At 48.5% G+C, this 21,898-nt stretch overlaps 1 protein-coding gene across 1 annotated transcript in view; it reads left to right on the top strand.

The window, feature by feature from the left end:
* MDN1 (midasin AAA ATPase 1) overlaps nt 1-21,898 on the top strand; it is a 2,002,810-nt gene that overhangs the window by 1,614,236 nt on the left and 366,676 nt on the right. Inside the window, exon 83 of the mRNA XM_085611158.1 lies at nt 7,780-7,941. Within this exon, the coding sequence (XP_085467284.1) occupies nt 7,780-7,941 (162 nt within the window). The remainder of the gene's footprint in view (nt 1-7,779; nt 7,942-21,898) is intronic.

Consider the following 21,898-nt stretch of genomic DNA (forward strand, 5'->3'; position numbering starts at 1 on the left):
CAGTGTGCGATGCCTTCGGGTTTTAAAACGTGTACCTCCTGTTCGCGGCAAATGTCCGCAACAAACCCACACCTTATCTTCATGTGGTTTCTGGGCGATCACCACGATTCGACGGATTGCAACGCTTGCCAACAGCTCAAGCCAAAGTCCCGGCGGGAGCGCCAGATGAAGTTACTTTCGGCTTGCCTGTCCCGGTCGAAGTCTTCGCGGCCCCTGGCCTCCTCTTCGACGACAGGTCCCGGAGGCAGTGGGTTCCTTTTGCGGTGTCGGTCGCCATCTGGTTCCCATGTCCCAACAGATGTTGCCAAGGTCCTCGACCTCCCTTCCTTTTGTTGTCGGGGTCACTACTTCCCGGATCTCTCTGGACGTGCACCCCGGGAGTCGTCCCTCCACTATCCGCCTTTCCCGGGCTTGGGTGCGACTCTGACCCAGATGGCGGCGTATGCTGCGGCCTTGCATGCCTCCCTTGGGTCCGCTTCTCTCCCTGGGGCGTCCTCGGACCCTCCGCTACGCGTGGGGTCTCCGGTGGGTTCGCCCCCAGCGCCGATTGAGCACCTCGCCTCTAGGGATGATGGAGATATGGTGTTGTCAGGGCACGGCCCGGCTGGGTCCCCCTTTTCGACCCATAGCACCCCTACCTCGCCGCATAGTCCAGTGGGGCTGCCTGTGGCATCGCAGGTGGTTGCTGGTGTCCGCAGCTTGACTCTGAGCCCACCTCAGCCTTCCGGACACACGGCTGCCTTTTTGGAGGCCGGCGCTGAAGCCTTGCCTCTCCGGCTCCGTCCCTTTCTTCAGAGTCGGAGCCTGTTGTGGTTGAGGCAGGGTCGGTGCCGTGGATTTGCCTCTCCGGCACCGTTCCCTTCTTCGGAGCCGGAGCCTATTGTGGTTGAGGCCGAGTCGGCGCCGGACGAGGCCGAGTCGGCTCCGGAAAAGGCAGTCGCATCCCTCCCCTTCCCCCCTCCTTGGAATTAGTGACTCCTCAGGAACTTCATCAGGACCCTCATTCGTCCATGGGGCTTCCTTCATTTGGACATTGGTCTCATCCTCCGTTAATCGGAAACCCTCCTTGGGGTGGGAGGCTCAGTTTACAGCCCTCACCCACAGATGAGTTATTGTCCCATCCTCGAAGGGCTACCGAGGATGGTGCGGCATTTCTAAGAGTTGTTTCCATGGCCGCCCGCATTCTGAGTATGCAGCCCCCTTCGGTCCCTCTGCATGTTGACCCTCTGTTGGAGGTCATCCACCACGGTTCGGGAATGTAGAGCTGCTTCTGCCTTTCAAAGCTTCTCTTTATGATGCCCTTCTGGGCACCTGGGCTCAGCCGGCATCGGGTGATCCGGTGGCTCGTTCTATCATGCATCGCCACCGCCCTGCTCCAAATGATCCAGTTTGCTTATTTGTTCATCCAGATGTTCAGGGGCTGGTTCTGCAAGCTGGCAACGTCACCTATTCCTCCTTCCTCACCTGTATGACCTCCTACCCCACCCCCCCTGCCTACAATACCATTACCTCTAGCATCTCCTTAACATACACCACCACCTCAGGATGATGATGATGATGACCTAGGGTGAGGGGGTAATACGGATGATCTTAATGATCCCTTCACAGATCCAGATATCGTACCATTGGATGACTGGGCATACCCTCTACCAGATATGCCTGACCCTACTACATATCCCTCCAAACCCTCACCTCCTGATGACCACCTGGGGTTTGGACAACTAGTACACAGAGCAGCACTTTACCATGGCGTCACCATGCACTCAGATGCACCCGAGTAAGACTTCCTCTTAGACACTTTTGAACAGTCTCAGAAATCCGTACAAATTTTACCAATGATTAAAGGGGTCATAAAACACGCCACTGAAGTTTTTAAAGACCCCGTACGGGCCAGGGTACTTAACCTTAGAATTGAGAAAAAATATAGACCCGCCCCAGAAGATCCTTCTTGCATCAAAGGACAGCTCCCTCTGGATTCTTTGGTCGTTTCCAACGCAAGGAAATGTGCTAACTCCCAAACCTCAGGAGATACACCACCCCCGACAAGGAATCCAAACTATTAGAAGCCTCGGGCAAAAGAGAAGCAGCACAAGCAGCTAACCATTGGCGTATTGCCAACACATAAGCCCTATTAGCACGCTATGATAGGGCTCACTATGATTAGTTGGAAGAGCTGATTCAACACTTACCAGACCAATACAAGTCCCAGGCAAATAACCTTAAACAAGAGGGAAAACTTATATCAAATGCCTCAATTAAATGTGCACTTGACGCAGCAGATACTGCCTCTCGGGCAATAAATACAAGTATACTCCTTAGACGCCATGCATGGCGACGTATTTCAGGCTTTAAGCCAGAAGTACAAAGTACCATACTTAGCCAACCATTTAACCAAGAGCTACTGTTTGGACCAGCAGTAGACACTGCACTTGAAAAGATGAAAAAAGACACTGAGACTGCTAAGTCCATGGGAGCGTTACAGTCTCCACAACCACGTGGCTTCTTTTGATGCTCCTTCAACAGAGGAGCCTCCAAAACTATGGGAGCAGACTCCCCCTCCACATTCAAAACCTCTACACAAACATCACCCAATAGAGGATATTTTAGAGGAGGATATAGAGGAAACAACACCAAGGGACGAGGTCGAGGCAATACCAACACTCGTACCTCCCCCGCCACAAAACAGTGACTTTCCTCCACTCCCCCCTGACCATTCCACTCTAGTCGGGGGAAGACTCAAACAGTTCCTGCCTGTCTGGAATTCCATCACAACAGACAAGTGGGTAAGACAAATTATCCAGTATGGTTACTGCCTGGAACTCACCACTACCCCCCCACACATACCACCCAAACAGCGTTCCATGTCACCAGACCATCTTACGCTCCTCAAACAAGAGGTTATCTCCTTGCTTCAAAAACACGCAATAGAACCAGTTCCCTTACAACATCAAGGTACAGGGGTTTACTTACTGTACTTCCTAATCCCCAAGAAGGACGAGACGTTACGACCAATACTCGACCTCAGGCTCCTAAATCGGTACATAAATTCAGATCATTTTCATATGATCATTCTTCAACAGGTGCTCCCACTATTGCAACAAGACGATTTCCTTGCCACACTAGATCTCAAGGATGCCTATTTTCACATTCCCATGCATCCTGCGCACAGGAAGTATCTAAGATTCCTGGTAGACGGACGGCACTATCAGTTTACAGTCCTTCCATTTGGAGTGACAACTGCGCCCAGAGTATTCACCAAATGCCTAGTAGTAGTAGCAGCGCATCTCAGGAGACAACAAATTAATGTCTTCCCTTATCTGGACGATTGGCTCATAAAAGCCAATTCATTCAACAAATGCGTCCTACACACTCGCCAAACTATTCAAATCTTACACAACTTGGGATTCACGATCAACTATCCCAAATCTCAACTACAACCATCCCACATACACCAATATCTGGGAGCCATCATAAATACCTCCAAGGCCCTAGCTTATCCCAGCCCAGCCAGGATCACCAATATGCAAGCTCTCATTTCCAAATTTCAACCCCAACACTCTCTTCCAGCGAGAGTGTTCATGCAACTCATAGGCATGATGGCGTTATGCATCTTCATTGTGCCTTATGCAAGACTTCAAATGCGTCCCTTGCAAGAATGTCTAGCACATCAGTGGAACCAGGCTCATGGACAACTTACGGATCTGGTGTTGGTGGACAGCCGCTCACATCGCTCCCTAAAATGGTGGAACACCATAAACCTGTCCAAAGGGCGGCCGTTCTTAGAGCCTCTTCCACAGATAGTGCTGACAACCGACGCATCTCTCACAGGATGGGGAGCCCATCTCCTAGGACACACCACTCAGGGCAAATGGAACACTCAACAAAAGATGATCCATATCAATTACCTGGAACTACTGGCAATATTCCTAGCACTAAAATCATTCCAATTACATCTACAAAACCAGACTGTCCTTATCCGGACGGACAACATGACAGCCATGTATTACATACAGAAACAAGGAGGTACACATTCTCTCCTGCTGTCCCAGCTCGCACAGAACATTTGGAGATGGGCCATTCCCCAGAACATATATCTTCTAGCAGAACACCTTCCAGGAGTTCACAATCAGATTGCCGACTTGTTGAGTCGACAGACCCAACAGATCCACGAATGGGAATTACACCCACAAGTCCTACTCCCATTCTTCAAAAAGTGGGGCCAACTGGACATAGACCTGTTCGCCACACACGAAAACGCAAAATGCCCAACCTTCGCCGCCAGGTTTCCCCACCCACAATCGAAGGGCAATGCGATATGGATGAACTGGTCAGGCAGATTTGCGTACGCTTTTCCACCTCTCCCACTAATTCCATTCGTGGTACGCAAGCTCAGGCAACAGTCTCTCAAACTGATACTAGTAGCTCCCACATGGGCACGCCAGCCCTGGTTCACAACACTGCTGGAACTCTCTCTAGTTCCACACCAAAAACTGCACCTCTCCCCGTCCTTATTAACCCAGAACCATGGAGAAATCAGACACCCAGATCCACAGCAACTGAACCTAGCGATCTGGCTCCTCAAGTCCTAGAGTTCGGTTATCTCAACCTACCTCCAGACTGCATGAATATTATAAAAGAGGCCAGACGACCTACCGCTAGAGCCTGTTACGCTGCAAAATTGAAAAGATTTGCCATTTACTGCACTAACAACGATATACACCCACTAGATGCATCCATCCAAAACATCATTTGCTACTTAATACACTTGCAAAGATGTAATTTAACGTACTCATCCATACGTCTCCACTTAGCAGCATTAGCTGCTTACTTACAAAATCGACAACACTTGTCACTATTTAGAGTGCCTGCAATCAAAGCCTTCATGGAAGGTCTTAAAAGGATTATTCCTCCCAGATTACCACCCTCTCCAGTGTGGAATCTAAATATTGTTCTCACTAGGCTTCGAAGGGTAAGTGAAATCCAGGCTTTAACCATACAAGAACCATTCCTACAACTACACCGTAACAAAGTGGTTCTTAGAACAAATCCTAAATTCCTGCCAAAAGTCATTTCTCCGTTCCATCTTAACCAATCATTGGAGCTACCAGTGTTCTTCCCAAATCCGGACTCGGTAGCTGAACGAGCTCTTCATACCTTAGACGTTAAAAGAGCCCTGCTTTATTACATTGACAGAACCAATTCTTTCCGCAAAACCAAACAATTGTTTGTTGCTTTCTCTCCACCACCTGAAGGCAACCCCATTTCCAAATCCGGGATAGCCAGGTGGATAGTTAAATGCATCCAAATATGTTACCAAAAAGCTAAACGGACTCTGACAGTTTCCCCCTAGAGCGCACTCCACATGCAAAATAGGGGCTTCCATGGCATTCTTAGGAAACATTCCCTTAGAAGATATTTGTAAGGCAGCCACATGGTCTACAACACACACCTTCACTAAACATTACTGTGTTGATGTGCAAGCAAAACAACAAACTTCTGTGGGTCAGGCTGTCCTTAAAACTTTATTCCAAACTGCTGCAACTGATACAGGTGACCACCGCTAGGGGAGATACTGCTGTATAATCTATCCTAAGTGTGTGATCCTAAGCTCATATGCCTTGAACGGAATATGCTACTTACCAGTATGCATCTGTTCTTGGCATGTAGAGCTGCAGAGCCACACACGCCCACCCACCTCCCCGGGACCTGTATCTGTTCCAGCATAGTCTTACTTAGACATTACACATGGACATCCTTTCTTTATTCTTACAAACTCCATCGTTTCCCATCATGGCGAAAAACAATCTGAGGATGGAGTGGATGCCCATGCACACTATCGTCCAAGGGAGGAGTCACCTATCTCGTGACCAAAGACTCCTTCTGAAGACAACAACAACCTGCAAGCATCCGAGCCCAACACCAGATGGCGATCTTATTCTAAGTGTGTGGCTCTGCAGCTCTACATGCCAAGAACAGATGCATACTGGTAAGTAGCATATTCCTTCCACTTTCTCCTTTTATCATGCCCCAATTGAACCTTAATCTACACCTGTACATATCTGCTGTGCACCCCATTCGAGACTCTTCACAGCTGTCCATTACTACTCATTACTATTAAGACTTTATTCCTTATTCACCTTGGCGAGTGAGTCGGCTTCAAGCTCTTTGTGTCAATCCGCCATAAACTACCTTCTTCCCAGGAGAAATTGTTCTACAGACAGCAGGAGAGTATTCAAAGGTGAGGATTCTGTGGTTAGACAGTTTCAACAAGAAAGAGCGTTACTGAAGGTAAGTAACTTGTTCTTTTATGAGCAAAAAGTCTGCCGAAGGAGAGGTGGTATAAAGGACACCGGATGTTAGCTGTAACCAGCTATAAAGCCATTCATGAGAATCTGCCCTCTTTTCTCAGCTTAGACTTATGTATTTGGACAGGAGAAGGGAACAGTAGTTTCCTCTACTATCCCTGTACCCTATCTATTGAACACCTATTTTACTTTGTTCGTGCTTAATTCATGTCCAGGATTAAGGCGTCTAACCGGGGACTAAGGTGTAGGTGAAGAATGCAAGCCTTATCTAAGAACTGTCACTTATTGAACTTTTACACTGAGCTATGCAAACCCACATGTTACATACCAACTCTTGGCTGTGGACAGTGGCAAGGGAAATGCTCACACAACCATTAAGGAAAATGATGCGTGATTGTATCTTGATCTCTTTCAAGGTAATCAATTCCACCACTTTATAATACTAGAAAGTTCCATTGGTAACTAATAAAGCACATAGAGAGCGGATGTAAAATCTGTGCTGCACAAGCTGGGTGCTGTCATGCATGTCAAAAATACCTAGAAAAAAAGAAATCTAATAAACAAAAATGTTTACATAGTTACTCTGAAAATAATTCCATATTTAAGACCAATATTTAAATAATGTAGCTACGTAAAGGCGCTGACAACATAGATGGTCGGGTCGTATTTTGCATTTGATTGGTGTGAACAGTTGCAATTTGGGTTTTTAATTCAATAATTCTTTGAATAGGATTGTTCCTACGTCTGCTTAATGATACAGGTTGCTTTTGATTTAAGGTCATAATAATGAAATATGAAGAAAATATTCACAATAAGGTACTGATGTACGTAAAAGCAGGTTGTCAATAATGTGTGCAAATTCGCAACTGACTTTTTGTAACCTGCCTTTTAATTTGTATGTGGTAATAGTTGTGCCTCATAATTTCCAGTAGCAGAGTGACCCGCCTAAGGAATATAAGGCAGTTTGCTATTTGACACCCCACACCCCTCCGTGTTTGACTGCAAACACAACGATTGTGGCCTGCAAGGAACAGCAGCCCACCACCCCTATCTATTAAGGAACCTGTGGAGTGTTAAAAAAATCTTTCTTTTTTTGGGAAGGCATCAGGGCAAGTATGCAGAGGGGACAATTGTTCAGCAGGGACAACTTCTCCTTTGGAAATCAGTTGCCACCTCCTTTCAGATGCCTGTAACTGTTCAGTGATTGGCGACTGCAATTGCAAACTATTGATAAACCCCATTGTGGGACTCTTCCCCTAATTGTGATTCAAAATGAGCTATAAATTGGGTTTAAGAAATTTGAAGAAATACCTTTTTGTGTTCTTAAATCATTTGATTTTGCAAAATATAGAGTTTGCATCGGATCACAGACTTCTAGCCAGACATTTGGAGCTACTTACCAAGATTTTAGTCATTTTAAAAGTGTGCATATTTCCTTCACTGCTATTTTAACACTTGTTTTGTTATTCTGCAGATCTTAAACCAGAGTTGTGGCCTAATGGTGCGTTTAATACCCATGCTGTCCACCTACTTGGATCTGCTCCTCTTTTACCTCACAGTTTCTTTGGGAACCCACAGGGGCACTGGGAAGTTGCTTACTGTCTTGGCTCATTTATTTACAGAGCTTGCCCAGAAGGTACGTTTCTTTGGAAAATTACATCTACAATTCACACATTTCTGTTTTTTATTTTTAAAAAGGGAACGGTAAAAGAGTCAAACTTCCTGCTTGAGTGTATTGTGACCTAGGCTTGCTCAACCTCCTATCATTTGACATGTTTTGAAACCATCTCCACTAGGGGAGTATGTAGTGAGTTAATTATTGTAAAAAGGAATAGAACTACAAATTATTTTTGATTCCTACAGCAGATTTATTTACAGAGGTTGCCCAGAAAGTAAGTAGCTCTGGCAAATTAGGTTTACAATTCACACATTTGTTTGTTTGAGAAAAGCGGAGATGACGAAGCCAATCTTTCTACTTGCATGTATTGTGGTCTATCCTAATTTCATCAGTTTGTTTTTATCCTGTTTTGGAACCTTTAACCGTCTTAGGTATGTAGTGAACTAATTGTAATAAGGAACATTAATATATGCTTATTTCTGATAGCTACTTGTAACACCTGAATCTATCAGGCTTGATCAAGGAACTCTTGCAAGCCAGCTTGTGGTGCAGTCGGTCTCTTATGTGACTCTGTCCTGCCTCCGGACCTGAAGGCACACAGCACGTACCTCAGTTGCTCTTTTTCTGCACACTTGTGCAAGTCCTGAGCTCCGCTCCAATAGCTTTCAGTTCTTACTAATGTCTTTTGAATAGGATTTCTTTGGCATTGTACAGGGATCTCGCCCCCGAAGAGGACAAGCTTCTACCCATGTTGCGCTTGTCAAATGTAGATGATGATCACGGATATGTTTCACGTCTGCCTGTGGTCCCTCTGCACTAAACAGGACCCCAAATCTTATTACAAATGCTCCCTGATGAATCTCGAAGGTATCATGGAGCAAGAAGCCAAGCTTTATGTGCTGAGCAAATAAACAGGGCTGCTGTTGATTGAGTTTGCAAGGCTGGTCCTGGTCTGTGTCACCATTTCAGTTCTGTCAAAGGATAAGTTGGGGGACAAGTCGAACAAGAAGCATAGAAAAAATAAATAAGGCTTTTTGCCGTTCAGATAGTCCTGCTCTCAGCAGAGGTCCGGCATCCGGCATTCCAGAAACCCGGTCTTGGCTTTACCTTCCTCTTTGGCCCAATGACTTGGAGTTGATGTGCCCCCTAGTTGCTAACACCTTCTCAAGCAAGTGAAGGCCATGCTGCAGGTCTTCAACTTTATTTTTAAATGATTCATTAACTTTTATTTCAAAAGCACAGCAAGTTGTAAAACCCTTATAGTGGCATGCTAAATAAGCATTCAGTACATAGTTGGCCAAAGACAAATATCACCATTAAATGCACTATGATGGAAAGACTACATTCACTAATAGGCACTTAAACACGCAAGAATATAGCATATATCACAATTATTAATCTCCTTTGTCAATTCTTTCTAGTAAATATGTCAGTGGCCCCAGAAATCCCTGCGGGTCTTCAACGTTATCTCTGCCCCCTTTTTGTCCCCACAGAAGAGGTAGGGCCGTCAGTCACATTTTTGCAGGCAGATCCTTGACTGTGTATCTACTATACCACATGCCTCACCAGTCGTTTCTCCATTGCATTTAGCAGCTTTTGTGCTGGAGCTAGTTTTATCTGCGGCCCTTGATTCGGATTCATCTTCAGTTAGAGCTTGCCCAAAATCATGCTATACCATTACTAAGACACAAGCAGTTGTGGAGATCGATCCTTCCTTTGCCTCAGCAGCAATTCCCAAGTAGAATTGAGGCTATTTGGGGCATCCTTTTGATCCCATACTAGGTTTCCAACTTGCCTTACACAACTAAGATGATGATGATGATGAGGAGATGGCGGATACATAGGTACTTGCTTATTATACTGAGGCTGGCTTTTATTTTGACTAACAGAATGCCACTGGCCTAGATACCTTTCCCAGATCTGTCCTTGATTCCCCCTTCATGCCCCCAACTGAAAAAGAGCCTCTTTCTCAAATGTGTTCAGGGGATGGCAGACATGTTGCAACTGCCCCTCTCCACTGAGGACACTAAGGCAAACCTGACCTCCACTTGCAAAGTGTACTCTACCACTTTCTGGCAACACTTCAAGATATGGAGTTTAAGAGACTTGATGGTGGGGGCTGGAAAGTTTTATCTTCAGGCTTTCTAATGCTGTGCTCGTTGATTGGCAGCTTCCTTTTAAGGCACAGCAGTCACACCCTATGGTGCATGGAGTGTGAGGTTCTGCTTGCGTACCTGTAGACCTGGCTCTTGTCTTTGCACAAGCGGTCCAAGATTGACAAAATGCAGTTAAGCAGATTCTCCTTTCTAGACTAAACTCCACCATTGCTAGTGGAATTTACTCCAGAAACAACATCATGGCAAATCTGGATGCCTTCAACTGGCTTTTCCATAGACATCTAGGTACAATTGATGGATACACTCTTTAATTGGACCAGACTATTGGTGAAAAAACGAATGCAGAACCTTTCAAAAGCAGCAGATTTAGACTTTCTACTTGAAATATCTGTATCCGCCCATCAATTTCATCAGCAGTGCAATAAGTTCAGAGGTTACTGTAGTGGCTTTGTCTTCCACCAGCAGCAGCTCTTAAAGCACATCCAGCCAGCAGTGCAGTCTTTTGATGCTATAGGCAGGGGCAGTGCCAACAGTTGGGGACATCATTAGAAGCATCAGTCATTTTCCTCCTTCTCTGTAGGCAACACTTCCAGACCCATTTAGGTTCCCCTCAAGCGGGCATCTGGGTGACTTGGCCTACCCTACTTGGCACTCAGTCACTTCACACCCGTTGGTCTTCCCGCATTCTTCCTCACATGCCACCTCGTTATACCCAGAAGATGCAGGCCATGCCAGTATTCTTTCCAAAGAATTTTAATGTGGCTCTTCAAGGCAGTATGGGGACTGGCCTTTTACTCACACTACTTACTGATTTCCAAGAAAAATTGAGATTTTAGACCGATACTAAACCTTCGACTACAGAACTCGTTCCTTAAGAAATTTCAGAAGGTGATCCTCAAGCAAGCTCTGCTAGCCTTGGATAACAAGGATTGGATGGTTTTCCTGGACGTACAGGGGCCTACTTTCATGTACCAGTCCTGTAGTCCTGCAGAAAATATCTCCAGTTTATCTTGGGGCCAAACCACTTCCAGTTCACTGTCTTGCTCTTCAGCCTTATATGGGCTGCTCTGGCCTTACCAAAGGCCATGTAAGTGATGGTGGACCATCTTGGTAGGTTGAGGTTGATACCTTGCTGTAGAAGCTAGGTCACCTGTGCTAGTTATGACCACAGGCAGGCGAGACTATCCTTGTTGTCAGCCTTCGGATTTTTACATGAACACTTCCAAGACTCATCTTTAAGTTTTACGGGGGTTGCGGTTTCTTCATGGGCATAGTTACCTTGAATGCCTTTCCACCTCCACAGCGAGTTGATGTTCAAGCTAATCAACGCCTCCATCACGCCTGCCAGTTTCCCGGATTAATTGAAACTTGCAGAAGTCAATGCCCACCTCAAGAATCCAACAGCCCACCTGAATCACCTCAGCAACTTTCGACTCAATTCTCTGCTCCCCTATCCAGCCAAAGTGATTGAGAAAGCCATCAACAAGCAATTCACAACCCACCTCGAACTTCACCATCTTTTAGACAACACTCAATCAAGATTCAGAAAAAAAGACACAGCCCACGTCTTCATCATCATCCTGGACCTAGGAGAAACAGCAGCCCTTGTCCTTGCTCCGTCCCCCTGCGGCCCACAACACCCTCATTATTCAGTTCGATCTTGGAAGTGCTCACAGGTCTAGGTAGAGCACTTCTCAAGGTGAAATCTGCAATTGAGCTCTGAGTCTACTTGAAAAGACACCAATTTTCACGTCCAGCTCACACGGCCAACACTTCTGAACTGGTAAGTGGTCCCCTTCCAGATATGGAGAGTAAGAGGACTAATGCAGATGTTAAGCATGAGGCTATGCATGCGGCCACAGAAAATATTGTCAGTTTTGTCAGACTATTCTCCAGGTATGACCTCCATCGCTGGGAGGAGAGTGGCGGCTAGTCGGTTGACAGAAGGCAAAATCATTTTTAGTGCCAACATCGGGTGTGCATTGGACCCTGCAGATACTGCCTCGCTGAAACGAACATGACCATCCTGCTGCAATGTCGCGCCTAGTTAAGGGGCCAGAGGTGAAACACCTTCTCAGCATGCCCTTCGATGCCAAGCATTCGTTTGGTCCCCCGGTAAATTCAGTGCTGAAAACGATTAAGAAGTACACAGAGACTGCAAAGGCGATAGGCACCTTATGGATCTCAACTCCTAGATCTGTTTTCTGAAAGCAGCAGGTTAGAGAAGGATAGAAAACATGTATATCTCCTCAGAGACTAGGGTTTCTCCAGCAGCAGCCCTGTCAGGACCCACAGGGACCTAAGCCCTATGGCAGGGGTGGATTCCGTGGCAACAATAGAGAAAGGGGCAAAGAGACTACAGCTTGGGGCACCTGTGCTTCTAAGCAGTGACTCCTCCGTCATCCTCCCGATCACACAAAATCTGTCATGAGAAGACGAAGGTTCTCCCTTCCTCAGGTGGAGGAAGTAAACTCCCAGCAACTGAGTGCTGTCTGTGGTCCAGCAGGGTTATGCTTGAAGTTCCACACCACCAAATATACCACCTCGCTACCACATCCTCAGCTGCAACTATCTGACTGCTTATGGAGGAGGTGCAGGTGCTGTTAGTCAATAAAGCCATCAAGCTAGTGCTTCCAGTCCAGCGTGGCAAAATAGTCTACTCCTTGTAGTTCTTGATTCCTAAATAGTATGGATCTTTGTGGCTGGTCCTAGACGTCATGCAACTAAACCGTTAAATCATCTTTGAGCGCATCTGTATTACTACCCTGCATGATGTCATGCCACTGCTTTGAAAAAGAGACTATTTGGTGTCCCTCAAAATCAAGGTTGCCTGCTTCCACAGTCCCATACATCCAGATCACCACCGCTCCCTGTGCTTTGTGGTAAGTAAACATCACTGACAATTCAAAGTTCTTCCATTTCGGGTCACCACAGGCAAAGGGTATATTTACGAAATGTCTAGCAGTAGTGACCGTGCATATGCGCAGAAATGCCATCCACGTCTTTCCTTACCTAAATGATTTGCTGAGAAAGGGCAGCAGTGAGGAACAATGCTTAGCATACACTCGGACATTAGTATAAATATTTAGAGTAGTGGATTCAACATCAGTAGCAAAAACTCTCCTCTTCATCCCAGGCAGGTTCAGCCATTTTTAGGGTCTGTTCTAAATGTGACTGCAGGGAAAGCCTTCCCCCAACCAAGAGATGGTGATGGGATTCCAAAAGCTGCTTACTCTTTTTCAGACACAAAGGCCTCTCTTGGTGAGGACTATAATGAGATGAATTGCAATAGTACTGCACCCAAAGCTGCCATGCATCCCTTGCAAGAGTGTTTAGTTAGGCAGTGATCACAAGCAGCAGATCACTGGGGAAATCTAATGTTGGTACAGCCCAAGATTCAGCTCTACCTCTTGTGGCGGAACAGCAAGAAATTGCTGCTGGGCATGTCTTATTTTAGACCCACTCCTTAGGTGACCCCCGGATGCTTCACTCATGTTGAGGATCACATCTCAGCTAACAGACTATATAGAGTACCTGAATACCATCACAATACAGTTACCATGTCCGCTACCTAGAACTCCTGGCAACCACTTTAGCTGTCAGGGCTTTTAACAGAACCAACAAGACAAAATAGTCCTCATAAAAACAGACCACAGGACATTGATGTAATTACCTTCAGGAACAGGTGGGCACTCGCTCACCCCAACTATCTGCTAGCCCGGTACATTTGGTATTGTGCTACTGTGCATCCCATCCAGCTTCTTGCAGAGAATCTGTTGTGAGTAGACAACTTTGCAGACCTGCTGAGCAGGATGCATCAATATGTCCACAAGCGAAGGATAAATACCCTAGTCCTCCAAAAGTACTTTCACCATCAATCTGTTCACCACCATGCAAAATGCCAAAACTTCTCCAGCTTCCCACAGCTCTATAGCAATGCATTATGGATGACCTGGTGAGGGATATTTGCTAATGTTTTACCTCTTCTTCTCCTGATCCAAAATGTTGCGAGGAAAATGAGGCAATTGTCAATGACACACATCCTAATAGCACCAACGCATGCCGATAAAGTCAGCACTCCATGCTTCTAGAAATATTTGTCCACTATTGCATATGTAAACACATAGACTCCCTCAACGTCCCTGCAGGACATAATTTTATTACTTGTTACATTGCAAAACAGCTAATTTGCGTACACTTCTATCCAACTGCACTTAGCTACGGTAGTAGCCTATGTTCAAAGTAGAGAGCATTTTGTCTCTTTTTAAGATTCCTTTTATAAAGAACTTTTATGGAGTGCCTTAAGAGACATCCCTTCAGGCATAGCTCCAGCACCTGTTTGAAACTTTAATAAAATTCTCACCAGACTTATGAGTCCTCCTTTTAGACCATTACACTCTTGTGGCTTGCAGTTAGTGTCGTGGAAGGTAGCTTTTCTAATTGCCAGCACATCTCTAAGGAGAGTATAATATAGAGAAAACCTTGATTCAGGTTCATAGAGATGGGGTGGTCTTGAGGAATAGTCAAAAATTCCTGCAGAGAGTGGTTACCCCTTTTCACATTAACCACACTATTGAATTTCCCATCTTTTTCTGCACCCAGACATTGGCGTAAAGGGCATTACACACTTTACATGTCAAGAGGTCACTTGAATTACATTGACAGGACAAAATATATCCGTAAGACAAAGCCACTGTTTGTGTCTTTTGTAAATCCTTACAGGAGTATCCTCAAGGCAGGCATTGCTAGATGGATTGTTAAACGCATTCAAACAATCTGTGCTAAGTCCAAGCACACACTACATATACCACCTAAGACGCATTCCATTAGCAAAAAAGAGCCACTATTGTTTTCTTGGTAAACATTCCTTTTGCAGACATTTGTAAGATATTAGATGGTTAACACCACATGTTTACTAAACACTACTGTATTGACACACCCACCAGCAAAATTTTGTTGGCCAAAAAGTGCTCAAAACATTGTTGTAAACACCTGCATCATCCACTCACTAGCCACTGCTCACCAGAGGAACTGCTTTACAGCAAATGCATAGCTCCATATCTACAGACAAACATGCTACAAATCGAAAATGTTACTGGCCCTGTAATCATGTTAGAACTGAGTAGTGATGTAGACTCACAAGAGTCCCTCCTCCCTATAAGTTGGCAGCATTCAAATATGTCTTCCTCAAGGTTATGTTCCACAGTACCAATTACTGTCTTATACTCTACAATCTACGTACACTATTCATACATTAAGCGACAAACAATTCAAGGTGAAATCTTTGATCTGAAAGAAACACGTTAGTTAGATTCCCCACCTTAGAATATCCCCAGGCGTCAGACTGGATCCGGAAAGATTTTTGTACCATACCCCTTGCGCGTCGCTAGGCGTCGTCTGCGGCTCCGCGTCCATCGTTGGCGTCGTGCGCCGGAATGACGTCGTCGGAGTACTTAGACACCGCCCTCGCGCGCTGACGTCAGTTCTTCTTTTTTCCACGCCAGTAAGCGCCGATCCGGGAAGAGCTTACTCCTAGTCATTTTTTGACTAACTTTTTGACTCTTTTTGGTCTATCGACTCGACTGTCATCGCCTGATGTCGGTGACGGATCACCATCGCCGGTGCCTTTACTGCCTGGGTGCCGACCACGACGCGGAGTCGTGCCCCGACTGTCAGGCCTTGACATCGAAAGCTAGGCGGGAGCGGTCCCGTAAGCTTCTCGAGTTGCAGCACTCGGCTCCGCGCCGCTCTCGGTCCCGGTCCAGGGGGAGGTCCAAGGACCGATCGCGGAGCCACAGCCATCGCTCGTCGGGGTCTTCGAGTAAGTCGAAGCACTCCAAGAAGTCCAAGAGACGACATCGCTCTTCGGACTACCCTCGCCGGTCGCGCGACTCGGCCGAGGGTCAGGGTGGTCCCACCCCCGCGGCTCCGTCGGAGCCGCAGGAGCCGCGTCCGTCCCCATACCCGCCGGTCCCTGGGACTGACGCGACTCCGGCGGAAGTCAGTGCCTTCCTCTCGGCCTTGAGGGGCCTGGCTCCGCTGTCGACGCCTGCCGGCGCGCCTTCGGGCCCCGCTGGCTCGACTGGGCGCCCTTGCGTGCCGGCGGCTCCGACGTCCTCACTGAGGTCCTTCAACCGACAGCAAGCTCCACTGAGCCTCTGCTGCAGTTTAATGAGGCCCTCATTGACGTTCTGCAGGGCACTTGGTCCAAGCCCTCCACAGTCCCTCCTGTGGACCGGAACGTTGCCCGGCGCCACCGCCCTGCTCCGGGCGACCCCAGTTTTCTCTCCCAACACCCCACCCCCGAAAGTCTGGTTATCCAGGCCTTAACCTCCCAATCCTCCTTCCCGTCCGCTCCTCCGGATCGGGAATCCAAGAGGTTGGAGCAGTTTGGCAAGAAACTGTTCTCGTCCCTGAGTTTGGGACTGCGGTCTTTAAATACCGCTTGCCTGTTGGACCGTTATTCCCACTCTCTGTGGGATGCGGTGGAGGACGTGCTGCCCTTGTGTCCGGTGGAGGCCCGGACACGACTCGCTCAAGCTCTTGCTGATGGTCGAGATGCAGCGCGGCATGCCATACGGTGTGGACTTGACACCACGGACTCGCTGGATCGGGCAATTTCCACCACGGTGGCGCTTCGGCGTCACGCCTGGCTGAGGTCCACGTCATTTTCGGGGGATGTCCAGAGTTCCCTCATGGACATGCCCTTTGATGGCACTCGCCTTTTTGGTGAGAAGGCGGACAGTGCGCTGGCTCGGTAAAAGGACTCCCGGGCCACGGCCAACTCCTTGGGTCTTTCGGCCCGCAGCCGCAAACATCCGCCTTTCGTCCCTTTCGTGGCCAAGGAAGGGGCGCCTCCTCACGTCCGCCCAGCCACCGGCCGCAGAACCAACCTGCACGCGGTCGCAGTCGTGGATTCCGCCGAGGCGGTACTGGAGGTCAACGTGCCGGTCAGTCCACATCCACCCCGGCAGCATCCGCCTCAAAGCCCTCCTAGTCTGAGCTTTCAGGCCCATTCAACGCCAGTGGGCGGCAGAGTTCGCCATCACCTGCTCCACTGGCACTCCATCACGTCGGACAGGTGGGTGCTGCAAATCGTCCGAAGGGGCTACTCCCTCCCCTTCGAGACGACCCCTCCAGCCATGCCACCGCTGAACCATCGTATGTCGGGGGATCATTTGCATCTTCTACAAGAGGAAGTTTCGGCCCTCTTGGCCAAAGAGGCCTTCGAGCGCGTTCCTGGTCCAGAAGTAGGTCGTGGTTGTTATTCCCACTACTGTCTGGTTCCCAAGAAGGGCAAAGGGGGCCTACGCCCGATCTTGGACCTCAGGAGCGTCAACGCCTTCCTCCGGAAGGACCGATTCAAGATGCTCACTTTAGCTCAGGTTCTGGCTGCCCTGGACCCTGGAGACTGGATGGTAGCGTTGGAATTGCAGGACGCTTATTTTCACATCCCCGTCCTGCCGGCCCACCGGCGTTACCTGCGGTTCACGGTGGGTCAGCGCACTTTCAGTTCACCGTGCTCCCCTTCGGCCTCACCAGTGCCCCTCGGGTGTTCACGAAAGTGATGGCGGTGGTCGCAGCTCATCTGCGCAGATCGGGGGTTCCAGTCTTCCCCTATCTCGACGACTGGCTGTTGAAGGCGCGCTCGCCCCAGCAAGTCGTCTCCCACCTCCAGACTACGGCCGACCTCCTGCACTCGCTGGGGTTCTCCATCAATGTGCCGAAGTCGCACCTGAGTCCCTCCCAGAAGCTCCTTTTCATCGGAGCCGTTCTCGATTCGGCGCAGTTCCGGGTCTATCCGCCGGAACAGCGGGCCCGGGACATTCAGGCCCTGATTTCCATCTTCCGGCCTTTGTCCTGGGTTTCGGTCAGGTTGGTGCTGCGGCTTCTGGGGCTGATGGCCTCCTTCATCCTGTTGGTACCTCACGCCAGGTTGCGGATGCGGTCTCTGCAGTGGGACCTGAAGTTTCAGTGGGCCCAGCATCGTGGCAACCTGTCCGACCATGTCCTGATCTCGGAGGGCACTGCGCACCAGCTGCAGTGGTGGCTCACGAATCGCGATTGGGTCAGCGGCAGATCCCTCTCCCTACCCCAACCGGAGCATGTCGTAGTGACGGATGCGTCCCTCCTGGGATGGGGGGGCCATATGGGAGAGGCGGAGATCAGAGGCCTCTGGTCTCCGGCGGAGACTCGGCTCCATATCAACCTATTGGAGCTGAGGGCGATCCGACTTGCACTGAAAGCCTTCCTTCCCTCTGTCCAGGGAAGTGTCGTGCAGGTGTTCACGGACAACACCACCGCCATGTGGTATTGCAACAAATAGGGCGGGGTGGGGTAGTGGACCCTTTGTCATGAGGCTCTGCGCCTCTGGACATGGCTGGAACACCAGGGCATCACCCTGGTGGTTCAACATCTGGCGGGCTCTCTGAACGCCAGAGCAGACGAACTCAGCTGCCGGTGCATGATGGATCAAGAATGGCGTCTAAACTCGGACGTGGCGCAAGGCCTCTTTTGTCAGTGGGGAGAGCCTTGGTTAGATCTATTCGCCACCGAAGAGAACGCGCAATGTCCGCAGTTCTGCGTGTTGGAGTTTCCAAGGTGGCATTCGCTCGAGGAAGCCTTTCGTCACGAGGGGAGTTGCGGTCTGGTGTACGCCTTTCCACCACTTCTGCCCAGAGTGCTGAAGAAGATCAGGCGCGACCGGGCCCAAGTCATCATAGTGGCTCCGGATTGGGCACGAAGGTACTGGTATCCCGAGCTACTCAGTATGTCAATCGATCCTCCGACACGCCTGCCCCTTAGGGACGACCTTCTGTCGCAGCAGCAGGGGACGGTTCTCCACCCGAACCTGCCCAGTCTCCACCTCCATGCGTGGAGATTGAGTGGAGACAGTTGATGCCATTTGACTTGCCTCCTGAAGTCTGTGACGTAATTCTGGCAGCCAGGCGTCCCTCCACTAAAACGGTATACGCCTGCAGGTGGAACAAATTTGTGGCATGGTGCACAGCAAAGGATGTGGATCCTCTTTCCGCCCCTCTTTCTGAGGTTCTCCTCTTTCTTCACTCTCTAGCCCAGCAGGGCTCTGCTTTGGGCACCTTGAAAGGTTATCTATCAGCTATCTCTGCTTTCTTACGACTTCCTGATCAGCCTTCTCTTTTCAAATCCCCTGTTGTTTCTCGTTTCCTTAAGTTCATTACTCACATGTTTCCTCCTGTCCCCTTCGTAATGCCTCAGTGGAATTTGAATTTAGTTTTGACCTTTCTGATGTGCGCTCCCTTTGAGCCTCTTCACAATTGTCCCAGTCGTCTTTTGACTCTTAAGACTGCTTTCCTGGTAGCTATCACCTCGGCTAGACGGGTGAGCTCCAGGCGTTATCGTCTAAGCCTCCTTTTCTTTCTGTTCATCCGGACAAGTTTGTCCCCCGGACTAGTCCTTCCTTTCTTCCAAAAGTGGTAACTCCCTTTTACATTGGGCAATCTGTCACCTTCCCCACCTTCTTTCCGCCTCCGCATCCTTCGAAAGAGGAAGAGAGGCTCCACCGTCTGGACCCAAAACGGGCGCTCTCCTTTTATTTGGACCGCACCAACCAGTTCCGGGTGGACGACCAGCTTTTTGTTGGATACGTGGGTGCTAAGAAGGGAAGGGCAGTACACAAGCGGACCATCTCAAAGTGGGTCGTATTGTGTATAAAGGCTTGTTACTCCTTCGCTAAAAAGGACCCTCCTGTAGGGCTGAGAGCCCATTCCACCCTGGCCACAGCGGCTACTACTGCCCTGGGACGGGGAGTCCCTTTGCAGGACATCTGTCAGGCAGCAACGTGGGCCTCACTGCACACGTTTGCCAAACATTATTGCCTGGACAGTCAAGTCCAGAGAGACGGCTTCTTTGGCCGTTCTGTTCTCCAGGACTTTCTGGTGTGATCTTGGTTCGCAGACCCACCACCGGGGCTGGTATTGCTGGGGTATCTATTCTAAGGTGAGGAATCTAACTAACGTGTTTCTTTCAGATGAACAAGTTGCTTACCTTCGGTAACGATATATCTGTAAGAAACATTAGTTAGTTAGATTCCTCACCGACCCACCCATCCTCCCCGTTCTGCGAACCGATATCTAGGGTTGAGGTTATCCCTTTCAGTGACCTAGAATTTTTTGGCACCAGTGTCGGTCTCTTGCATGGCTCTGCGTTCCTGGCACGGAAAGCTATGTACAAGAACTGACGTCAGCGTGCGAGGGCGGCGTCTAAGTACTCCGACGCCGATGACGGACGCGGAGCCGCAGACGACGCATAGCGATGGGTATTGCTGACGAAATTTTTTCCGGATCCAGCCTGGTGCCTGGGGATATTCTAAGGTGAGGAATCTAACTAACTAATTTTTCTTACAGATATATCGTTACCGAAGGTAAGTAACTTGTTCTTCTAGGCTCATCAGCAAATAAGTGAGGAGAGTCATGCGTCTCCTGAGTATGATGGCTGCATACATAGCAATTGTACCTCATGCCAGACTCAACATGCAGCCGATGCAAGAGTGCTTAGCGTACCAATGGACTCAGGTGATGGATCAATGGAAATATCTATTATATCTTGGTTGGCCTTCAAGCTTGCCACTCTCTGCAGTGGTTGAACACCAACAATCTCCTAAATAGATGGCCTTTCCTAGACCCAGTTCCACAGAGAACTATAACAATTGGTGCCTCCCTCACAGGTTAGGGAGCGCATTCACAAGATCTGACTGTCCAAGGACTCTGGACACTCAGCCAAATACATATCCATATTAATCACCTGGAGTTGCTAGCTGGTCATCTGGAGCTCATAGCTTTCCTTCCCCACCTGATTGGCAAGGTAGTACTGATCAAAACAGACAACATGACTGTCCTGTATTATCTGCAAAAGCAGGGGGGCACCTTGTCCCATCAGCTCTCATGTCCACCCCAGACCACCTGGATGTGGGCTCTCTGATACAGCATTGACCTGTTAGCGGAGTAACTCCGGGAGTGGGCAACAACTTTACAGATATCATCAGCTGGAGGTGTCAACAAGTCCACGAGTGTGAACTGACCCCATAAGTCCTCCTCCCATACTTCTGGCTTTGGGGTCACCGAGACATAGCCCTTTTCGCCACAGCAGAAAATGCCAAATGCCAAATGCCTAGACTTCATCTCCAGGTTCCCCCACCAACATTCCAGGGGCAACACACTATGGATGATGTAGGAAGGTGGATATCTGACTATGGTTACCCCCAACTTTTTGCCTAGTGTCTAGCTGGTTTTTCGACTTAGTTGGCCTGAGATCCTGCCATTCAGGGTCTCAGGCTGTCTGCTCTCTCTTTAAAATGGACTCCATGTACCCTAGGTACATACCCAATTGGTAAGGATCACCTTATTGGACCCTGTACAGTGTACCCTAGGTACCCAGGGCATAGGTGTACCCTAGGCCTCCCAGGGGCTGCAGCATGTATTATGCCACCCCTGGTCTTGCCTTCCAATCAGACACAACTGGCTGATCACTCAGCTGGGGCAAGGTCGTGTAATCACCCCTTGCTTAGATATAGTATTCCTATACCTACCTTATATATAGACACATGTGTACCTATCAGCCACTCCTATGGCAGGCCTTAACAATCCTGGAGGCAGAGTGCTTGGTAACATGTGAGATGGTGCTCTAGCACGAGCTGAGCCTGTCTGCAGCTTTCGGAACCATGTCCTTATAGCTGTTCTATTATATAGCCTATTATGTAGCCTACCATATACTCTTAAAGTGCCTTATAATCTTAAACGGTTATGGTAACTATGGTTTGGCTTTATCAAAACATGTCGTGTAAGGTGTCTAACACTGTGGAATAATACCCCCATACCATT

This window comes from Triturus cristatus, chromosome 6, assembly GCF_964204655.1.
Source record: "Triturus cristatus chromosome 6, aTriCri1.1, whole genome shotgun sequence".
NCBI classification, from domain to species: domain Eukaryota; kingdom Metazoa; phylum Chordata; class Amphibia; order Caudata; family Salamandridae; genus Triturus; species Triturus cristatus.